This window comes from Verruconis gallopava (assembly GCF_000836295.1).
Source record: "Verruconis gallopava strain CBS 43764 unplaced genomic scaffold supercont1.22, whole genome shotgun sequence".
NCBI classification, from domain to species: domain Eukaryota; kingdom Fungi; phylum Ascomycota; class Dothideomycetes; order Venturiales; family Sympoventuriaceae; genus Verruconis; species Verruconis gallopava.
The window spans coordinates 52,270-71,637 of NW_015622158.1; the positions used below are offsets into that span (position 1 = coordinate 52,270).

Below are 19,368 nucleotides of genomic sequence, written 5' to 3' on the forward strand. Positions count from 1 at the left end.
AGCCCTAGTCATCTGTCGGACCCACCCTTTTTCTAAGGGAGAGGAGTTCGCTGTGTCCAAATAGTGGTGGTTCTTACGATTGGTGCTGCGCAAGTCTTTGATTGCGCATTATACAACGTATTACATGTCTATTTACTACTACGCAGAAATAACGGACATGTCGAGAAAGAAAGCCGACTCACCTAATCACAATCGCAGCGCAGGCTTCTTGCATCACTAGAACTATGATCCTCGAGTGTTGTCTGGGAGTTTTTGGTTTGCAGCTGGTTCGAAATATTAATGCCTTATTATCCGCAGAAATCGTGGATTCGCGGTACGTGAAATGTTAGCGGCGGAATTATGACTTTCATGTCTAATAGAAGGGGTCTCGCGAAGTCCAGTAATCTTGAACTTGAATCGATGGGACTTAAGACTATATTTGTCCTGGCATTCGAAGTGATGCATTTAAGTTGCAATCTGCTGGAATAGCTGGAAGACTGGACGAAGTCAATCGCACGGTAGGATTGGATAATAACAAACTGACGTTCGAGTATGGCGCGACATTAAGGCGTGTGAAGGGCTTGGATGCTCTTCGAGCCGATCATTGTTGTCTTGACGTTGTTCGCGGCTGAAACTCACGCAGATTGGATATTGATACAGAGGTTGAACTTGAACTCGAGCCTTATGGGCGAGAGCGACCGTGCTGAACTTATAGTCGCCGTGCAAAAAAAACATTTCACCGTGCCGAACAGACGCCCCTCGCGCCAATGCTTGCTGCCAATGGGAACATACTGTCCGAGTTTTGCCCATGCTGTTGCGCCGTCGATATGGAATCCAGACACCTTTTTTACGATGAAACCGAAAGTCCTTCGAATCATGGCCGTCACAGACTCTTGCGATAATGCATACTTTAACCGTGCTCCGTTTGCGTCTTGCTCACCATGGCCATAGCATTGAATCTCGATGGCAAAACCGCGCGCCTTTCTTTGAGTGTTACGTTGGAGAGCGGACTTAACGACGATCGTCGTAAGAGCGACCACCAGGGGGTGGCGGACCGTAGCCATCACCTGGCGGAGGACGAGCGTCGCGACCATAGTCGCCACCACGATCGTCACGGTAGCCATAGCCGCGATCATCACGTCTAGATGCATAACTATCGCCACCCCGGCTGCCTCCATATCCACCGCCGTAGCCGTAGTCGCGCTCACGGTAGCGACGATCACCGCCACGATCTGAGCTTCCGTAACGGTCGCCGGAGTAGCGATCTCCAGCTCTAGGATAGCTACGGTAGTCATCTCGACGTCCACCACCTCGCCTATCGCCAAAGCGATCATTACGGCGCATGTCTGTGACATTTTGTTAGGTAAAAACTCCAATCATCATCCAGTTTCTTACCTCGCTTAGGCGCACCCTGATACCTGCCAGGTGTAGGGGTACGAGGACGCTTCCTCTTGGCCTTTTCAAGAGACAAGTTGCGTCCATGGAGATCGTAGCCCTGAAGCTTGTCCAGGACTAAGTCAGCCTCCTCAGCCGTGGCCATGTTGACGAAACCGAAGCCACGAGACTCTCTGCTATGCGGATCTCGGACGATGGATGCGCTCACAACTTCGCCATACTGGGCAAACAGGTCGCGGAGCTCTTCGTCCCTAAGCGAGCTAACCAGACCGGTGACAAATACGTTAGTCCCGTCAGTGTTGCCGTCGTCGTCGTCGATGCGATTATATCCCGGAGGAGCACTTTTGTGCGTCAGAATGTGATTAGATACTACAGACACATGATGTTATAAGCATACTGTGAATCACCGACGCGACCATTGGGTGAGGCACTGCGGTTTCTCGAGTAATCTGGCTCTCTCTCATCGCGGCTCTCGCGGCGAGGTGAGCGATCCTCGTAATCGCGACGGTCATCTGCACAGAAAGGTTATCTCGAAAGCTCTTGGAGACGAAGACGAATCGGACTGAGATCAATACGATGTTGAACTGTCCATACCTTCGTATGTGGCCAGGTCGTTGTCCATGATATCCTGGGCGTTGCGCAGGCAGCTGAAAGTCTCCTTATTTGACTCTCTGCGCGTCGCGACGCACGTATACAAATAGCGCAGCGGTAAGAAGTCACAATGAGGTGCCGATGAGCGACTGTCGGCCGTTTGCGAGAGAAGAAGATCGAATTGCAATGCTGATGTTGGACTGGGCAGTGCAACAATGAAAAGTTGACGAAGGGTTGATTGTTACAGAAAGCAGGCGCACAGACCACATATCTGTCACACGGCATCAGGCAGCCAATCAGGTGTTCTTCAGACTTTTGTTCTCAGCCTGGCTTTCGGGCAAGGACGATCTGATGAAGTCGATGTACACCATCGTCACGCTATGACGTCGACACTTTGGTGAGAAAAGACTATAGATAGCATTGAACGGGCTGAGGTATCTCATGTTATACAAGCACCCTACCTGACCTGACGCCCGGAGATTGCCTCCCGTTTCTTACTACTGCAGAGGATGGTACACATCTTCGTGACTTCTACCAAGCACCGAAAAATGCCGCAGGACAATTTCACCAGTGACTACAACTCGCCGTAAAATGAGTCATCGAAGTCGCCTTTTCCTGCTCGTCACCTTCTTCTTGACTGTAGTCTGAGCGGAAGTGGGCTGAGAAGCCTCGCTCCCTTTCACCCCAGCGTTTTCTTGTCGAAGCCCGCTATCCACGAGGTCATTCAAAGCATCTTCGTCGAGTTCACTAAGTTCCTCACTCAAGTCTCGAAGAACGTCCCTGCCAGGCCACTCTTCATCATATATTGTAGTTCCATGTGGATTGAACAGTTCGAGGTACCACGGAATGCCACCATTTGCAAGTGGATCCAGAAGGTCCTTCTCTGAGCGAGGTGGCGTTGGTGGATCGGCATGTCCGTGTGAAGGATTCGTGCTTCCTGAGTTGGAGAGCGCCGGGACAATGCCTTCCACATCATCGGGGCCAATGCCTTGTTGTGTATCACCTGTATCCAGTTGCAGTTTGACGTCGTTTATCTGTACCATCTCTTCATGGCTTTTCGGACCATCCATCTCGTTGGCTCGATCTGACACACGGCGTGAGGCGTCTGGCATGTCAATATCACCTTCTGCATCTTGTTCGCTATGGCCATCAAGTATTCCATGCGTTGACCCTGGTCGGCTAGCGACCTCAACGTCCGGTTCTTCAGCGCCCGCAATGGACGGCAGCGCCGACCCTGGCTGGTTTTTGAACGCATTCTGGAAAATGAGAAATACGCGCTGCGCGTCTTCTTCCGCGCCGGGGTCACCTTTTAGTCCTAACTCTGCCTCCTTTCTCGCTGCCTCCATCAACATTGGCTTCACCTTAGCGATAATGATGTTTGCGCGGTGCTTAATATGTTTCTGCTCTTGGCTGAGTTTGACCTTCATATCCCCTGTTTGCAAAACGCCAACTTTGTCCCTTAGGAGATTGGCCAGGTCATGTGCAAGCGGAATTACTGAATGATACACTCGTTCGTTAACCTTGGAACGTAAGCCCTCCAAGGACGCAGTAAAGTAAAAGTGGTTGTTATCATCCAAGCTATGGTACGTGGTTAACATCTAGTTGAAATTATCACTGTGCATACGTACCTGATGGCTTTGTCGATGGCTGGTAGCATGAGCGGCACAAGAGGTGCATAGCAAGAATCCACAATTGTCCTGAGCAGCTGGACATCCTTATTTTTGAGGTCTTCTCTTTGCTTGATGATAGAAGTAAGGAGCTGGATACGTTCCAGCTCTTTTTCGCGCCCTTCAGCAAAACTGATGCGCTCCAACAGCCTTGGTCTTCCGATGGCACCCATGGCAACAAAGTTCCGCCGCGTCAACTCCATTGATGTAAACGTCTCCATATGCAGCTGTAGCCTCTTGAGCAGCGACGCACCACGTCGAGCCTCGCGTTTCAGCGACCAGTATTTGCACGCCTCTGCGACAAAATCTTTGCGTTTTCGAATGGCAAAGCGCTGCAGCGCCGCATCAACCTTGTCGTACACGGCCAGTGGAACAATAGGGGCTCCAGACGGAAGTCGCCAAATTTTCTTTTGGAGGGCGAGGCGTTTGCGTTTGTTTGTTGCAGCCGTGGCCGCGTTCTCCTCTTGTTCTGCTTCGTCGTCTAAGTATCCCGTATTGGTAGGAACTGATAGAGAAAGTGCTGATGTTTGGCTATCGGCCCATTTTCTGCCTTTCATCGTTTTACGATAATGCTCTACGGCCTCAATGATGGCTGTATCTGTATGCCGCTCTCTACGCCATTCTGATGAAACATGCTTATGGCAATAGCCCTTAAGATGAACAGGGTCTATAGGCGTATTGCCATTCTTCATTTTGAGACAGAGTCCACCACGTCGTGCACAAGTAGGATGAAATGCTTGATAACAGCTTTTGTTTGAACACTGAATGCATGCACCCATTTTCTGCTGACAGATGTAGCAAGTCTTGGCCAACATTAGTGTCAAAAGATGAAGAATAATAACACCGTACACTTACTAGACGCCATCGCTGCTTCGGAACCTTTTCCACATCCATTATTGGTTCCATGAAGGTCATGTTTCCTAATGAGACCTCTGGCACCCAGATTGCGCATAGTAAATGTGCCCATTTCAATGTGTTTGTTTGTTTGAACGCGCCCTCCGTATTGGGGCAGAAAATACAGGTCTCGAATTAGAGTTAGTTCGTGTTACAATGCGAAAGGATAAAGTATTGCTTACTACGTTGTTTCTGCCAAGCAACTGACACTTCCGACAATGCCATTGACCTTCAGGGATGAAGGGCACACCGTAGCATTCCTGATGCACAGCAAGATCACAGCCGTCGCAAAAAACGATCGCATTTGTGTTTTCACAGTCGCCATCATCGCAAATCGCACATTTTGTGTCTTGTTCTTCGCCTGGTCCGCCAGCTTCTCCATTCACGGCGGCTGCCGATCCAGATCTGGGCCGATGTGTCTGCGCTGCTTTCGGTGCTGTTTTAGGGATTCCTGAAGCACACATTAGCATGTGACGGTATACAAATATCTAACTGAGCGCAAACTCACTCTTCTCCAATGCATGCCATTCCATTTCGATCTGCGTCATGGTAATTTCAAAGATGGCTGGCTTGATCGCATCAACCTGCTCAGCCTGTCTTTCTGCATTGATTCCCTCGAGCCAACGCTCATCTTGCTCATCCATGTCGTATTCAACTCTTCCAATGACAGCGCTATCGTCGCCATCTTCTCGTAGCGCTTGCGCAACATCAAGTTCATCTTCAAACAGAGAATCAGAGGCTCTTATATAAGTTTCGGCCGCTCGAGCGAACCGATCTGTCTCTTGATACCCGACATTGGCCATTGACTTGTCTACAAAGTTGACACCCACATTCTTTGCCTCCTCAAATTTCCGAAACGTGTCAATGCGACGGTAGTTTGGTTTGGGTAAGCTGAGACGCTCCTTGGGATTATAAGTAGGCAAAGGCGTTATACGTGGCGCAGGTGGGGAGCCTAAGCCACTGAGCATTTGATTCTTCGGCGGGCGACCTGGACGTCGCTTCAGAGGTGTTGCAGCAGCTGTCGCAAAGCTGAAAGGATTTTCTAACTCAGACAGTCCATTGATTCCAGGAGTTTGTTGAGCTCGGAGGGCACTATCCACCGCGGAGACTGCGCCTGTTTCTGCGAGTGAGAGCGCAAATCCACGAGATGGAGTAACAGGATTACTGCTCCTACTACTTCCATCCACTTCTTCCGCACTAAAGACAGGTAAGGCTGCGTCGATGTCTAGATCGGGATGGAACTCCTCCCAAGACCGTTCCTCTCTTGGCTTATAACCCTCACTCGACATGGCAGATGCTGCCGCCGCAGCAGTCGATTCGTATCGAGATCGCGGTATAGGGGCCCTGCGTGGTCGGTCTCTCACAACCGGTGGCGATGTTGTTGGCAGTCTGTGAGAACTTCGCCTACGTGCTCCTGCGTACGCAGGCCCTCCTGGTCCAGTACCACCGACGGGTGTCTCATTTCCGTCTTCATCTACGTATCTTCCACCTCCTCCTGGCCCACCAGGAATGTATCTAGAAGATATCAGCACCTTCCATTTGAATCAGTAACAAAGAGGGTACAGCGCAGACCGTAATCTCTTTTCCGGGCGCTCAGAGCCCGTGACAGCGTTCGATCGCTTCTGCGATGGAGGTCGCCCGGGTCTACGAGCGGCACTTCGACGCGGCGTGCTCGCCGGTGCCATCTCGTAGTGCGCAGGCTTTGTTGGTGAGTATTGCTAACGCGTTCTCAGTACGGCGGGACAAGGGGGATGGAGGCGCATCCGCAAAAACGCCGTCTACCGCCCAGGACAGATGTCGCGCTGGTACATATCTGGTATCTATTTGTCGCAAATATGCTCGGAAAAGAGGTCAATTTTCGTTCGGACGTTGGTTACCTTGTTGACTTCACTTTTTGAGTTGCAAGAGTTGAAGCAGCGTCGCGAGTGAGGATGTGGCACTAACCACATCAAGCACGCGTAAAGCACACCCCTGTACCTGAATAAAGGTCATCCCGTTTGCCGCTCAAGCGGTGCCAGCATCAAGTCATGCTACTCATGTCACGCTCACCGTTCTGTAAGGCTTGTCTCTTTTTCAATAAATCTTGAAAAACACATTAACTACACAAATAATCCTCACTCAACGATGTAGTCTCCCGTTCCTTTACCATCAAGGCGTCTTTCTTACTCTTCTCTTCACAACTTCTGAAAGATGTTGTCCGCTGAGACAGATTTCACAACCTTAGCAAAAGATATCTCGCGCTTATGTGGATGGATATACATCCTGGCTTGGTCCGGTTCTTTCTATCCGCAGGTGAATATTATTTCTGCAAATTCCGAGAGCGGTGATGACACGAGATAGCCCTTGAAGAACTGGCGGAGGAAGTCAGTGACTGGCACTGCGATAGATTTCCCAATGATCAACACGTTGGGGTTTGCATCATACACCATATCTACTGCCGCCTTTCTCTTTTCACCCGTCGTCAAGAGGCAATATACACATCGACATCCACTCTCGCCCAAGACGACCGTTCGTTTTAATGACCTGATCTTCGCTGCCCATGGCTTCGTTCTCTGCGTTATAACATACACACAATTTTTTCCCTTCATCTGGGGCTTTAGAGTCAGCCCTAAGCAAAATGCAAGTATATTCATTCTAGGCGTGTTTTGGGGTTGTATATTGGGCGTCATTGTTACTATCTTCGTACAATTTACAGACACAAACGTAGGCAACGACATTAGCGGATGGGCTTGGATCGACGTCGTATATGCCCTTGGCTATGTCAAGCTTATGGCGACGGTAGTCAAATACTGTCCCCAGGTCTATCTAAATTATCGACGCAAATCTACTGCTGGTTGGAGCATATGGCAAATCCTACTGGACTTCATTGGTGGAATTCTATCACTTGTGCAGCTGGTGATTGATTCAGCACTTCAGGCAGATTGGAGTGGTTTATATGGTTAGTTTTGACACCTCCGATGCTTGTTATGTTCACAAACTGATGGAATACTGGTAGGTAACCCAGTTAAGTTGGGTCTAAGCAACATTAGCCTATTCTTCGATCTCATGTTCATCATCCAGCATTATGTGTACGTCAATATACTACTGCAGAAGGCTTCTGTTAATTCCTAGTAGACTATATCGACAGTCCTCTTGTAAAGAGACAAACGAGACATCTCAGAATGTGGATGAGCGAAGCGCGCTACTGGAGGCTTAAGGTCTTTGAGAATATTTCCCAGTTTTCGCATGCTATAGCTCTCCTCTAATGTAAAATATAAAACGTACTTGACTGGGAGAGGGAAATGTCAACGATTTGAAGTCGGGCCCGCAAGATCAGTCTATTTATCATGCGGAAACACAGCATCCTCGCGTGGACATAAGAGAGGGCAATATCGTACAAATTTGTGTGTTAGTCTGCTACATGCTTAGCGAAAGGCTGAACCTTTCGTTCGAAACTTCTGAAGACTCCTACTTCATGTTCGTTCATTTGACAAATAGTTTTGCTCCAGAATTTCGCAGGGATCACGGGTGTTTCGGACTTAACCTGCGTATTGCGTTCCTGTCTCGTGCGTCAGTTCTGACAGCCACAGCTCGTTTCTCCCACATTAAAAGCAGAGGGCCTGACAGCGGAGGGCCTGAGAAAGCATTAAGTTAGCTTAGCCTACTTAGGGTGCTGTCCATGATATGATGAAGATTCTTTGGTTAAGTCATAACTTGATCCAAACTATTTAGCCACTTATGCGAGAATCAGCCACGGAGCGACATGAGCACGGGTGACAGATTTGACATTCATGACAGACTTCTTCCCGTAAGTCACAATAATAAGTCTGCAGATTGGAATCACAACTAGCTGCTTCGATCTGTGGGCAAGTGTTTGAACCTTCCGATCGGCCGTTTGAATGATCTGATGCCTCATTTCCACCCTCTCGAGCATGAATGTGCACACTTCTTGCGGCGAAACAGGGAAAAAAGATATAATAAAGGACTTTTTTCGTCGCGCACCTAGCTCATTCCTCAAAGTTCGACCACACTCGAATCCCGAATCGCCATGGCCAAATCGCTCGTGTGCTCGACCAATCTCAAAGTCCACGTAAGACAACTGGCTCTTGAATTCCGATTCGTGGAGATTAACATCCTTCTTCCTTTCTTCCCCGACCAAAGGCGTCTTGTGATGCTTGTTCCGAACATCATGGAAAAACACGATGTCTTGTTCATCGTTCCTCCAGACATTATCTGAGCCTAGCGGTACTGCCAAGGATGGCTGGGCAAGCTTTCTATCTTTCGTCAGAATTGCCAACTGTTTGCCGGAGGGAAGAAAGACTCGCGCTCACTCTTCTTGAAGATTCCAAAAAAGGTTTGTCTTGAAATAAAATTGTACTGCGGATCTTCTCTTTTGCCATGCTCGGTGTTCTTCATTTGAGCTGCTACACTAAGAAGTAGCATTGGAGCTGACACCAGATTGCAAAAAAGAAAAAAAAAAAAAAAGGGAGCCCCCATGACCATGTTCGTTCCGCATAGTTCACCTATATATTGCATCGTCTTCATACTAGTTCTGAGTAGCGTGTTACCAGAGATCGACTCCACTCGCAGGACTCGATTCGTTCAAACCATAGTGCAAGATACTTATGAGTCTGACCGTTAGGAACCCTTCCTTAGTCGCTTTGGGAATCATCAGTGAACTACTCTGTGCAGAGACATGTGCAAATTGATGATCTCGATCTAGAGATTTAAATCAACGCATGCTTTGTGGATTGCCTCTCTAGGTTTAAATTTTGATTGAGTACATGGATCGCGCCAAAAGCATATCTGGATCATCTTGTATCAGGCAGATACATTTCAAAATGCTATCGTGCATCAAGCCCAACATGGCTTCATATAACATAAGAACTGTGACAGTACAGTAAATTACACAGCTAGAGATGCCTCTACTTTTTATGCTTCCTGTACTTGCGACTCTTATTGCCGTGTACCTCCCCCACAAAAACAATTTTAGGCCAACCTACTCCCCATAAATGCCACCAAAATCCAAGCGATCAATGATGATCTCAATGGATTACATGATTTTAAGAAGTGCTGCCCGTCGAGAATCTCCCTTGAGCGTTTGGATAGTTCGTTAGACGCCGAAGCGCCCTCTTCTCCGGTACTCATGGATTCATAATGTGCTCATACTCGTACCGAACGACAGCGTCTTGCAGTGCCTTACGTAAATTCTACCTCCAAATGCTCAAGCCACATTGACCAATCACTCAGCTTAAGTTCAAAGGAAACTTGGAAATCACCAAGACGGCCAACTTCAGACTGATAAAAGCTTTGCCGCAGACGAAACACTATTTCATGACTTCTCGCACAAAGCTGTTCCCAGGGAGTTAGAATCATCTGCTAATATACTAGATCCTTCCGCACCAGAACGAAGTGACTTGCTACAGAAGCAACTGCTAAAACTTGAAAAGGGTCTAAGTGGTTTGCAACTTGTGCAGAAAGATGAGCTGAAAACTTCCTTGGGAAGTAATCATCTTAGAGCAAGGTGAGAATCACGAGCGCGGACAAATGTTGATAAGCTAAGCTGTCCCAGTTCACCTAACACTTTCGAGACAATGAGAGCAAATCCGTCCCACATTGCAGGCAAAGCCGCATCGATTTCTCAGAAAGTGGCTCAATCGGCGGTCAATGTCATTTCAGACTGTGATATATCCTCAAGTGCATACAACTCAAAGGTTGAGAATTCAAAACCATCTGCTGAATAGATTTAGTCATTTGAAGCCAAAGCATCGTCTATTAAAGCTTTTCATAACTTCCCAGTGCTCCAGGGGATTAGCGCTCTCGATAAGAGCGATCATCTTGAACCGCTGATGGAAGATGATGCCGCGTCTTTTAACCTGGTCGGGTCTATAAAGAGAGAGGTAAGTGTATTCCAGCTCGAGGACATGTCGGAACAAATGTTTTCACGCGAGCATTTGCAGGAGATTTTCAAGGATACTTCGCTCTTTTTGCAATTTACCGACTTTCTTAACACTGAAAGACGTGAATCAATTCCACTGGTCGCATATTATCTTGACGCACTCAAAGCATTACGCACGATTAAATATTCAAACTCCATCACTGAAACCCTTCTATCGGTCGAAGGGTACGCTTTTTCGGGTTGCCCCCCACAAAAAAAAAGGTGAATTCAAAACTTGAAAACAAGGCGGGGGACGCCTTTGAGGCCCTCGTCAAGGACGACGTGCCAGCATTTATCACGCATACATTCATTAAGATTGTGAGTGTTAGTATACACAGAAGGATAACAGGAACGATGCCTCCACATTTATCTGAAGCTTCAGAGGGGTTGGCGGAAGTCTTTAGCTTGACAGATTCTTCGAGGCATGACAATCCCATTGTATTTGCTTCAAAAGGTAAGCGATATTTTTGAAAACGAACAGCAAAAGTAAGGACAGGAATAGAATTTTACAGAACAACGCAGTATGGAGTGAGATACGCAATCGGGAGGAACTGCCACTTTTTTCAAGGTCCTCGGACAGATCTAAAGATTATCGAAGGCAATTGCTGCACAACGAGAAATAGCGGATTTCTAAACTAGCAAATAAAGAAGAAAAACAATACATTCTCCGTCCTGGCTTTCTTTTTGCTCAAGCTGTTTTGGGGTTTGCATTCTTGACTTATTCAGTCGGAAAGATGGCTCACCCTTTATGAACCTGTTGATGTGTGCACCATTGCTTAACAGCAAGGGAAAAACGCGATACTTCATAGGTGCGCAGGTTGATGTCAGAGGTTTGTGCAAAGAAGGTACTAGTCTAGCGGGGCTACAACGACTCATCTCAAAGCAAGTCCAGAACAAGGGACGACTAAGTCCACTGCAGACGGAGAATAAAGAGCTAAATGGCAAACTTGCGGACTTCGAGAAAGAAAGGGATAGCTTCTGAGAGCTAGCAGAAGTACTGAATGAAGCGGAGCTTGATATGATTCGTCGACACGGAAGGAAGATGCATAGGGCACATGTTGATAATAATGATGATACAAAGGGGGGCGGAAATGATCGACCACGACTGTTGGTTAAGGAGCTCAGTGATCTTGCCACGTCGCTGAACATGAAGAACACTCTGACACAGGAATGGCAAGCTTGAGGGTATTTGTCAAATCGTGGGTTTCCATTCACGAGAAAAGGGGTCACCTTCTAACATATTTAGTATCTTCTTGTAAGACCGTATCCGTCCCTACGAGTTCTTTTCTGCTCACCAACACTGTGGCTACCTGGAATTTTACAGTCTCCGTTCATAAAACGCATTGGGGGTACCCCTCGCGCGCGTGATACCTTGGTCGCAGCTCTTGCAGAAGGCCTTGGAGTGACCGCAAAAGTACGCTGGATATCAGGTAGAAACAGTAACGAGGAGGGCTATGCCAGATGGGTTCACTGTACGCCATTATTGGGACGGAATGGAGCTGTTGGCGTGTGGATTATTATTCTGGTGGAGGTTTAGAGCAGTGTGCCACATCGAAAGTTCAGGCAGGCAGCTCCAGTCGAGCCCCGAAATGACAGGAAAAGGAGTCCGAAGTCGCCACTCGGCCCATATATGATGCCAGAGACGCTTAAAGTAGTGAAGGCGCTGCTCATGGTAGCCTTAGCGGTGGGGAATGCGCGAGCAAACCTGGAAATCTTGGACGCGAGAGATTGGAGTCCTTTATTATTGAGCCTGCCTAGATGATTCTGCCAAGAGAGTTCAGGTACAACTGCGAATTGACACATATACTCTGTACGAGGCTTTATTGCTACTTTCGCAAATAGTAATCATTCATGAGATAAGCCCAGTTCGGGCTAGTTTCGTGACACCTGCTATGCACCAGTTCTTTTATCATACAGCCAATTTTCCTCGGGATTTCTGGCTTTCAATGTTGCTCAGTCCAAGTGGGAGTAGAGCCGTGAAGGCGGAAATGAAAAAAAAGTAAAATGTCTCGTTCCAGGCGCGAAAGGGTATCGTTTCCCAAACGAACAGCTACAATAATCTCTCTCTCTCTCTCTCATTTTTTTTCTGGTCTGTTTCAAAAAGCTTTTACGGATGCTCTCTCCAATCATGTTGACGTTGTATCATGAACCAAGCCAGTCAGTATTCTGATCGAAGATAAAATTGGTGATATTGAATTCATTCAACCCATTCACTGAATGTTCATGCATATTTGACCCATTTTGAGCATTTGTGGGAGCATCGTCCTCCCTACCTCCATTTGTTTCGGCGACAGTTCCGGGATTTGTTGGCAAGCGCGGTAAGTTGAAGAAGTCGAAAACGTCGAGATATTCAAGATCGCTTGGCGCCGGAGTTCGAGCTGGGGTGGCGATGACTTTGACATTTCCCGTGTTATGAATCTTCGGCGCTCTGCTAATTAAGGAGTCTAGATCGAATGCCGCTATAGTTGATTAGCAGGATTTCTGAAAGAAAGCGATCGTAATAGCTTACTCCGACGCATATCAGCGAGTATCTTAACGGTGTTAGGGGTTTCCATTCCTGGTGCTCTTTCGGATTCCCTGTACTCGTCAAGCACACGCTGCAGTAGGGTCGCATATCGATCAGCCACTTTCCAGTACGAGCCCATCTCCCTTAAGGTCTCAACCAGTGGGTTAATCGACTGTGAAACGCGATGATCAATTGTGCATCCATGAACCAGCAGCACACGAGCTGCAACCCAAAGAGAGAAAGCGAAAGGAGGCCCGAATTGATTGAGAATATCTGCAGTTTTCACATAGGTGCTTAGAGCAACAATGTTCTCCACCGCTGCCTGACATCTTTGCGCGGCTGAATAGGACGGGGTAAATATTGGCGAACGAGTTGTTGGATAAGCTGCTGATGAGTGCAATCGAATTATCGTGCTACTATTTTTAGCCTCTGACTGAAGATACAGGTGTAAAACTTACGTATGGTACGCGGCATGAAGCATGACCCAACTGCAGTTCACAGCTTTTTGCTTGGGTCCACGATCGTATATTCTGCTCATGTCACCGTACTCATGTGGCAGACGGTATTTCCAAGACTGAAGCTCACTATCGAGTTCTCTGTATCTTTTTTGCCAACGCTCAACGTCTGCTAATGCCCCAATGTCGACGGGCTCTTTAAGAAACTGGTGTATCTTTGACAATATTCCAACAACTTCAATATAGTAGGAGTAGGCGCCTAGGTTCTCTGGCTTATCTTCAGAGATTTCTACCCGCCCTGAGCTTTTGAACCATCTCGTCTGAACATGCTGATTGTTGTTCAGTAGGTCTTCGCGACAGGGCAATCTACGATCAATCTCCTTTTCATCCAGAGCGAATTCGAAGGCTGTCGCGATGGTAGCGTATCGGTCCAGAAGATAAATGACCCAGAACAATCTGCGCCTTGTCTCTTCTTCAATGAAGTCTCGTGGTTCTGGAAGAATCATGGCACGTAGCGTATAAATCGACGGATAAATAGGAGCTATTGAAAGGGATGTGCTTTCGACACTGAGGCCCAACTGCACTACTTGACGGGCGATCAGAGCCAACATGTTCCAGCCCGGCGGTCCATTCGAATCGCCGACAAGGTCTAGCGTGAGGATGACAAGCGCTTGCAGTGCCCTAACAGAGCTGTGCTCCATTCCAAACAGCTGCACTCTTTCCTTAGAAATCTTGTGCTGGCTTTGACGAAAACTGTCGTTGAGCCTGCGATCCGAAGAGAATCGTAGCGTCGTAGCAATAATCGCATGCAACAAGACCTTTTCTTCTTCTTGCAAAGGCATCGGACCGAAGAGAAGGTCCATGGTCGATCTTCGATGCAAAATAGGACACCAAACATTGATGTGCTTGAAAAAGAGGTCGACTAAATGGTAACATAGATCATGGTCAGGAAACTCGTGGGAGGCAGTAGCGGGCACGGAGTTAGGCGTTGTTCCGGAATGCTCTGGCAGATCAAGGGTAGGTGATTGCATGGCTGGATTTGGTTCGTTAAATATGTCCTTAGTAACTGCTTGTACACCTTGAATACCGGAGCTCGCCATGTTTTCCGACCCCACCTGTCCTTGAAAACCGGCACTGTGAGGGAGACTCGGAGTGCGCCGATCGTTCAGATTGCTGAAGGCTGACATGTATGGAGAATGGCTTGGCCTTTGCATGAACAAAGCTGTCTCAGGTCTTGGTACATGAGTTGTTGGTAACGACGGCGTTCGAAATAGCGGATTTTCAGAATGACTGCCAGAAGCATGAGGGGACCGTTCCTGGTCGTTTGTTAATTGCGCAATGACGATTTCATGGCGGGCAATGATCTGTCGAAGCTCTTCAATGGCGGCAGCCTGCTCGGCCATGCGGCCTTCGAGTTCTTTGCCGTAGCCAGCGCGAAGACCCGGCTTTTTGCGCTCCTTGTATTCGCATAATTGATTGTTCTTTAAGCACCTGAACACAGATCAGTCTAGATCCGACGGCTGAAGGAGTAGCTACTGACCATCCGCAAGAGGGCCGGGCTCTGTCGCATTTTACTTTTCGAGATTTGCCTGCGTGTCTGATAAGCAGAGCGTAGAGAGTGAAAATGTCGCGTCGCGTGTGACGTACAGGTTTCGCACGAGACACTGATGGGTTTCTCAGTAGCGGTTCTCCTCCGCTTTCTGCTGGAGCCAGCATCTCCGTCTTCGTTGCCACTTTCATCGCTCCAAACGTCTTGTCCATCGCTGACTGCACTAGCAGGAGAGTGTTTCGACATTATTGGAGAGCTCGCATGATAATAGCAGAACTTTCTCGGTGTGAATCAGCACGAAGATGAGCGTGGAAGCACCCCAGAGACCCAATGCGGGGGAAGCGCGGTGTGGGATCCCGGCAAGACCGTGAACGAACCACGAACGGACCACGAACTAGGATAAGATCCGTCTCCGAGCGAGCCGAGGGATCGGAATGGACGCATCTCGCTGAAAGATAGACCGAACCTCAGACTGCTACGCGGTTGTATAAGGTACATGGCCTCTCGTATATCATGCCGGCGACGAACACTGGCTGAGTTCATCCTTCAATCATTCTTCGTCTTGTCTTTGTAGCAGGCCAACGTCCAACTTTTTCCTGGACAAAGTTCGCACCATGGGCTCCATAACGATGGCGGAATTTCCTACGATCAAGAATATCAAAACTTTTGTCATATCTGGCGTAGGCTCTGGCGGAGACTGTAAGAATTCCAGCACAGAAATATCCGAGGCTTGGCTTGACGACCTTTAGACCATAATGTGGAAGGTGGACATTGGCTCATTGGTATATCCTCCGACATTGTCGAATGCTTTGCGCCTTTATCTGACAAGCGTAGATTCAAAAATTTCGACGTGAGCCGGTGCTGCTCTCCTGGACAACTGGGAAAGGCTCATGATTTAACAGGCCTATGTCTCAATACGAACAATACCGAAAGTCGCGAACTAGCTGGGGCATCAATGTTCTGGGCTCATTCTGTGTCGAAATCGAAGCGACGGATGGCACCAAGGGCTTTGCTACAGGCTTTGGCGGCCCGCCAGCATGCTGGCTAGTCCTTGAGCACTTTAAAAGATTTCTTATCGGGGCTGGTAAGAGATAAACAAACAAAACCCAGCGGTCCGCCGGACCTGACGTTGAATGACTAGACCCACGAGATACGAACCATCTTTTTGAGCAAATGTACCGCGCAAGCATGTTTTATGGACGGAAAGGGTTACCGGTAGCCGTCATTTCCGTCATAGACCTGGCATTGTGGGACTTGCTGGGTAAGATCCGAAATGAACCAGTCTACAAGATGATCGGTGGCAACACGAAGGGAAAGCTATTGAACTTCTACTGCACTGGACCGGAGCCTGCAGCTGCCAAAGCTATGGGCTTTAGTGGCGCAAAAGTGCCTCTGCCATATGGACCAGGAGAAGGACCGGAAGGTCTTAAAAAAAATGTCGAGTTTCTCAGAAAGCACAAGGAGAGCGTAGGTAACGACTTCCCCTTGCGCGTAGATTGTTATATGAGTCTGAACGTTCCCTACACGATCGAGGTTGTGCAGGCATGCAAAGATGCCGGTATCAAGATCGACTGGTGGGAAGAATGCCTCTCGCCTGACGATTTTGATGGTCATGCGATTCTCAAACGCGCACATCCGGATATTAAGTTCACGACGGGCGAGCACGAGTATTCTCGCTACGGCTTCCGCAAGTTGATCGAGGGTAGGAACTTGGACATCGTTCAGCCCGATGTGATGTGGGTTGGCGGCCTGACAGAGCTCCTCAGGATCGCTTCGATGGCCGCGGCGTACGACATACCCGTCATCCCTCACGCGAGCGGTCCCTACTCATATCACTTCGTGGTTTCACAGGCAAATTCCCCGTTCCAAGAGTACCTCGCGAACTCTCCGGACGGGAAATCAGTTTTGCCTGTATTTGGAAACCTGTTTATAAACGAGCCAATTCCGGTCAATGGATGTCTTGATGTGTCGGTGCTGGATAAGCCAGGCTTTGGTTTGGAGATCAACCCTGATGCATCACTGGTGGAGTTCACAGGATTCTGCACCAATCAAGGGCCCCAGAAGCAGCTGTTCAACGCCACTCATACGGCTGAAGCTGAACAACAGGACGAGGCAAAGATAAATGGACATGCATAAACAAAGTCCGGCCGTATTTTGATAAAATTACTTGTACATAAATGAGGTGTCTAATGACCATGATGACTTGGGTAGACATAAGGCATGCGTACGGTGCATCTTGTCAGAGCAATAAGCTCAATGACTGTCACGAATCTCTGTTCGCAGGCAAGCTACTCCTTACTTTGTAATCTGCTTTTGGCACTCCCCGAACGATATTAACAATTCTTAGAGACACCAAACCGCGGGGTTTCAGACCCTGCGGAAGAGCCAAGAAATTTCAATTTAGAATCTCTCCTAAGCAAAATTGATACTAAGAAGTGGTTCCGCGATACATGACCGCACGCAAGGTGATCATCTCGATGTAATTGTGACTTACCGCGGCTCGTCCGGCGACGGGAAGATGCATTTCTTCATGTATTTCCTATTCTCCACGACCCCATTGCCGACCCCGTTGCGTTTTCCGTTGACGGGCGCTCGCTCAAGTCCAACGTTCGGCCATTCAACGTCAGCGCGATTTCTTCATTGACGTCGCAAGTTGTAGCTTGACGCTTTAACTTCTTGACCACACCGAAGCCCTCGAGACCCCACAGCGCGACCTTGTGATTCCAGAGCATCTGAAGAATTTTGCCTTCTCTCGTCACTTGCATGAAGCCTAGTGGCAGACTGCTCTTGATCATGGCGTCTCTCATGCCCTTGGTCGCTTGGCTGGGGGCAACGAGGAATCCCATCACTCCTTGACCCTGCCAATGGGCTGGTGCGCCGGGAAAGGAACCCTCAAGCTCTCGAATGTATTGAGGGCCCAGTTTCCTCTCGTAGGCCTTGCATTGGAGTAAGACCTTTATGGGGTCAGGTGATGTGGGCAAACGCCACCATCCAAGCAGGTCGATACCAAAGTCCGCTGTCCTGCCTGTTCTGACCACGTCAAATCCCAGGCGAGCTACACTGGCGGCGGCGGTGTATTCGTAGACGGTGCCCAAATACACGTTTGATGAATCCGAAAGCCTTTCGCGCTTGGCGTACTCTAAAAAAGATGCAAGGTCGTGGTGATGCTCGGAACCACGTGTGATAGTGACCGGTCTTTTCCACGTTTCTTTGATTGAGGTATTGCTGGCAGGTGACCTGGAAGTGAGATATGGACCGTCTGTTACTTGCGTGGCCTTTCTGTTTTTGCTGCCTTTCGTTCGATAAGTACGAGTCGAGGTCCACAGCGCGGAATGTTGACTACCCAACAAGCATCTCTGAAACATTTTTGTGGTTTCTCATATTTCAGAATATAATATATACGTGTATTATCTTTTATTCAGCGAGGAGAGTAATAGTTGAAAAGGACGAATGCGAACGCCCAAAGGATTGAAAGTCATGGCGAAAACGTGCGGCATGTTTGTTGCGATTTCGATGTCGCATTGCGTCTGAGCTTTGCTGACCTATCGTCTCCATCTTGAAAGCAGACTGTTTAGGAACAACCACTAGCCGCGAACGAACATAGAGACATGGGGATTTGAACGAGACTAGAGTCCACACTGCGTTATCAGGTTCCGACAATCTGCTTTCACGCCTCGATCAGACGCCCAACCAACACACGCGTACGACTCGAAAGCACCTGGCAAGCTTGCAAACCTCCTTCACAATGGCGGACCGCCTCACACAGCTTCAAGACGCGCTCGACCAGCTGTTCACGCAGATGTTTGCCTCAATAACGTACATCGACACTCGTCACCCGGCCTCCACGATCCCCGGCCAGGTGGATCAGCACGCGGCTGTACGTCCGCCTATTAATGAGTCGGGCCAGGACGCTCCCGCTCCCACCGTCGACCCGGATACGCGGCACATTCCAGAGGAGCCCAGGCGGTTCCACGCGACGCTGCAAGAGCTGGCGCAGGACCTGGTGCTGAAGCAGGCGCAGATCGAGGCCTTGATCGAGAGCCTCCCCGGCCTCGGCAATAGTCAGGAGGACCAGGAGAAACGCATCGAGGAGTTGGAGGGCGAGCTGAAGGAGGTACAAGTGCTGAGGGAACAGGCAAGGATCGAGAAAGAACGTCTGCTTAGTACGGTAGAGGCCAAGATACTGAGCGCTAGACGGTTTTGAGGCTTGTGCATTGCGGGTGGAGACGAAGAGAATGGGAGAAAGATTGAGAAGAAGGGAACGGATGAATTCAAAAGCAGGTTACGATTAATGATACCCAAGGCATGCGTGTAGGATTAACTATGCAGATGTACCACCTAGACATGTACGATAAAAACGGCATACGAGTCAAATATAGCGCTTGTCACGGCCATCTTGGCTGTTCTAGACGTCC

The 19,368-nt window shown here is 48.6% G+C and overlaps 7 protein-coding genes across 8 annotated transcripts; 3 read left to right on the forward strand and 4 right to left on the reverse strand.

The window, feature by feature from the left end:
• Positions 1-377: 377 nt before the first annotated feature.
• PV09_06335 (uncharacterized protein) lies at positions 378-2,176 on the reverse strand. Its single transcript, XM_016359958.1, has 4 exons — positions 1,969-2,176; positions 1,772-1,886; positions 1,375-1,715; positions 378-1,325 (listed from the first exon to the last, which is right to left on the reverse strand). Exons 1-4 carry the CDS (start codon positions 1,994-1,996, stop codon positions 991-993), a joined length of 819 nt encoding a protein of 272 aa, XP_016212040.1. The 5' UTR covers positions 1,997-2,176; the 3' UTR covers positions 378-990.
• Positions 2,177-2,352: 176 nt separating this feature from the next.
• PV09_06336 (uncharacterized protein) lies at positions 2,353-6,425 on the reverse strand. Its single transcript, XM_016359959.1, has 6 exons — positions 6,099-6,425; positions 5,035-6,041; positions 4,709-4,977; positions 4,488-4,655; positions 3,594-4,435; positions 2,353-3,543 (listed from the first exon to the last, which is right to left on the reverse strand). Exons 1-6 carry the CDS (start codon positions 6,209-6,211, stop codon positions 2,562-2,564), a joined length of 3,381 nt encoding a protein of 1,126 aa, XP_016212041.1. The 5' UTR covers positions 6,212-6,425; the 3' UTR covers positions 2,353-2,561.
• Positions 6,426-6,559: 134 nt separating this feature from the next.
• PV09_06337 (uncharacterized protein) lies at positions 6,560-8,033 on the forward strand. Its single transcript, XM_016359960.1, has 4 exons — positions 6,560-6,818; positions 6,867-7,464; positions 7,522-7,594; positions 7,641-8,033. The coding sequence occupies exons 1-4, from the start codon at positions 6,717-6,719 to the stop codon at positions 7,720-7,722; spliced, it is 855 nt and encodes a 284-aa protein (XP_016212042.1). The 5' UTR covers positions 6,560-6,716; the 3' UTR covers positions 7,723-8,033.
• A 4,130-nt stretch (positions 8,034-12,163) lies between these two features.
• Positions 12,164-15,254, reverse strand: PV09_06338 (uncharacterized protein). Its single transcript, XM_016359961.1, has 5 exons — positions 15,052-15,254; positions 14,945-14,993; positions 13,408-14,895; positions 12,953-13,362; positions 12,164-12,902 (listed from the first exon to the last, which is right to left on the reverse strand). Exons 1-5 carry the CDS (start codon positions 15,197-15,199, stop codon positions 12,586-12,588), a joined length of 2,412 nt encoding a protein of 803 aa, XP_016212043.1. The 5' UTR covers positions 15,200-15,254; the 3' UTR covers positions 12,164-12,585.
• Positions 15,255-15,382: 128 nt separating this feature from the next.
• Positions 15,383-17,371, forward strand: PV09_06339 (uncharacterized protein). The gene is made up of 5 exons (XM_016359962.1): positions 15,383-15,652; positions 15,703-15,735; positions 15,788-15,803; positions 15,856-16,037; positions 16,095-17,371. Exons 1-5 carry the CDS (start codon positions 15,568-15,570, stop codon positions 17,087-17,089), a joined length of 1,311 nt encoding a protein of 436 aa, XP_016212044.1. The 5' UTR covers positions 15,383-15,567; the 3' UTR covers positions 17,090-17,371.
• On the reverse strand, positions 17,087-18,446 carry PV09_06340. 2 transcript variants are annotated; one of them, XM_016359964.1, is made up of 2 exons: positions 18,297-18,446; positions 17,087-18,245 (listed from the first exon to the last, which is right to left on the reverse strand). In XM_016359964.1, the coding sequence occupies exons 1-2, from the start codon at positions 18,316-18,318 to the stop codon at positions 17,482-17,484; spliced, it is 786 nt and encodes a 261-aa protein (XP_016212046.1). In that variant the 5' UTR covers positions 18,319-18,446; the 3' UTR covers positions 17,087-17,481. The 2 variants fall into 2 exon arrangements, with proteins under 2 accessions (XP_016212046.1, XP_016212045.1); XM_016359963.1 differs by having other exon boundaries at positions 17,087-18,446.
• A 20-nt stretch (positions 18,447-18,466) lies between these two features.
• On the forward strand, positions 18,467-19,363 carry PV09_06341 (uncharacterized protein). The gene has a single exon (XM_016359965.1). The coding sequence runs from the start codon at positions 18,699-18,701 to the stop codon at positions 19,155-19,157; it is 459 nt and encodes a 152-aa protein (XP_016212047.1). The 5' UTR covers positions 18,467-18,698; the 3' UTR covers positions 19,158-19,363.
• The last annotated feature ends 5 nt before the right edge of the window (positions 19,364-19,368 follow it).

Bases quoted from the DNA above. Each gene is read 5' to 3' on its own strand.
- PV09_06335 (XM_016359958.1), bottom strand. From the start codon at position 1,996: ATGGACAACGACCTGGCCACATACGAAG. The intron at 1,887-1,968 runs GTATGGACAGTT...CTTTCTGTGCAG, and splicing joins CGACCTGGCCACATACGAAG to ATGACCGTCGCGATTACGAG. The intron at 1,716-1,771 runs GTATGCTTATAA...GACGCACAAAAG, and splicing joins GGTCGCGTCGGTGATTCACA to TGCTCCTCCGGGATATAATC.
- PV09_06336 (XM_016359959.1), bottom strand. From the start codon at position 6,211: ATGGCACCGGCGAGCACGCCGCGTCGAAGTGCCGCTCGTAGACCCGGG. The intron at 4,978-5,034 runs GTGAGTTTGCGC...TGTGTGCTTCAG, and splicing joins ATGGCATGCATTGGAGAAGA to GAATCCCTAAAACAGCACCG. The intron at 4,436-4,487 runs GTAAGTGTACGG...ATGTTGGCCAAG, and splicing joins CGAAGCAGCGATGGCGTCTA to ACTTGCTACATCTGTCAGCA.
- PV09_06337 (XM_016359960.1), top strand. From the start codon at position 6,717: ATGTTGTCCGCTGAGACAGATTTCACAACCTTAGCAAAAGATATCTCG. The intron at 7,465-7,521 runs GTTAGTTTTGAC...GAATACTGGTAG, and splicing joins AGATTGGAGTGGTTTATATG to GTAACCCAGTTAAGTTGGGT. The intron at 7,595-7,640 runs GTACGTCAATAT...AATTCCTAGTAG, and splicing joins TTCATCATCCAGCATTATGT to ACTATATCGACAGTCCTCTT.
- PV09_06338 (XM_016359961.1), bottom strand. From the start codon at position 15,199: ATGTCGAAACACTCTCCTGCTAGTGCAGTCAGCGATGGACAAGACGTT. The intron at 14,994-15,051 runs GTACGTCACACG...TCAGACACGCAG, and splicing joins CAGTGTCTCGTGCGAAACCT to GCAAATCTCGAAAAGTAAAA. The intron at 12,903-12,952 runs GTAAGCTATTAC...AATCAACTATAG, and splicing joins ACTCGCTGATATGCGTCGGA to CGGCATTCGATCTAGACTCC.
- PV09_06339 (XM_016359962.1), top strand. From the start codon at position 15,568: ATGGGCTCCATAACGATGGCGGAATTTCCTACGATCAAGAATATCAAA. The intron at 15,653-15,702 runs GTAAGAATTCCA...GACGACCTTTAG, and splicing joins CGTAGGCTCTGGCGGAGACT to ACCATAATGTGGAAGGTGGA. The intron at 16,038-16,094 runs GTAAGAGATAAA...TTGAATGACTAG, and splicing joins AAGATTTCTTATCGGGGCTG to ACCCACGAGATACGAACCAT.
- PV09_06340 (XM_016359963.1), bottom strand. From the start codon at position 18,318: ATGTTTCAGAGATGCTTGTTGGGTAGTCAACATTCCGCGCTGTGGACC.
- PV09_06341 (XM_016359965.1), top strand. From the start codon at position 18,699: ATGGCGGACCGCCTCACACAGCTTCAAGACGCGCTCGACCAGCTGTTC.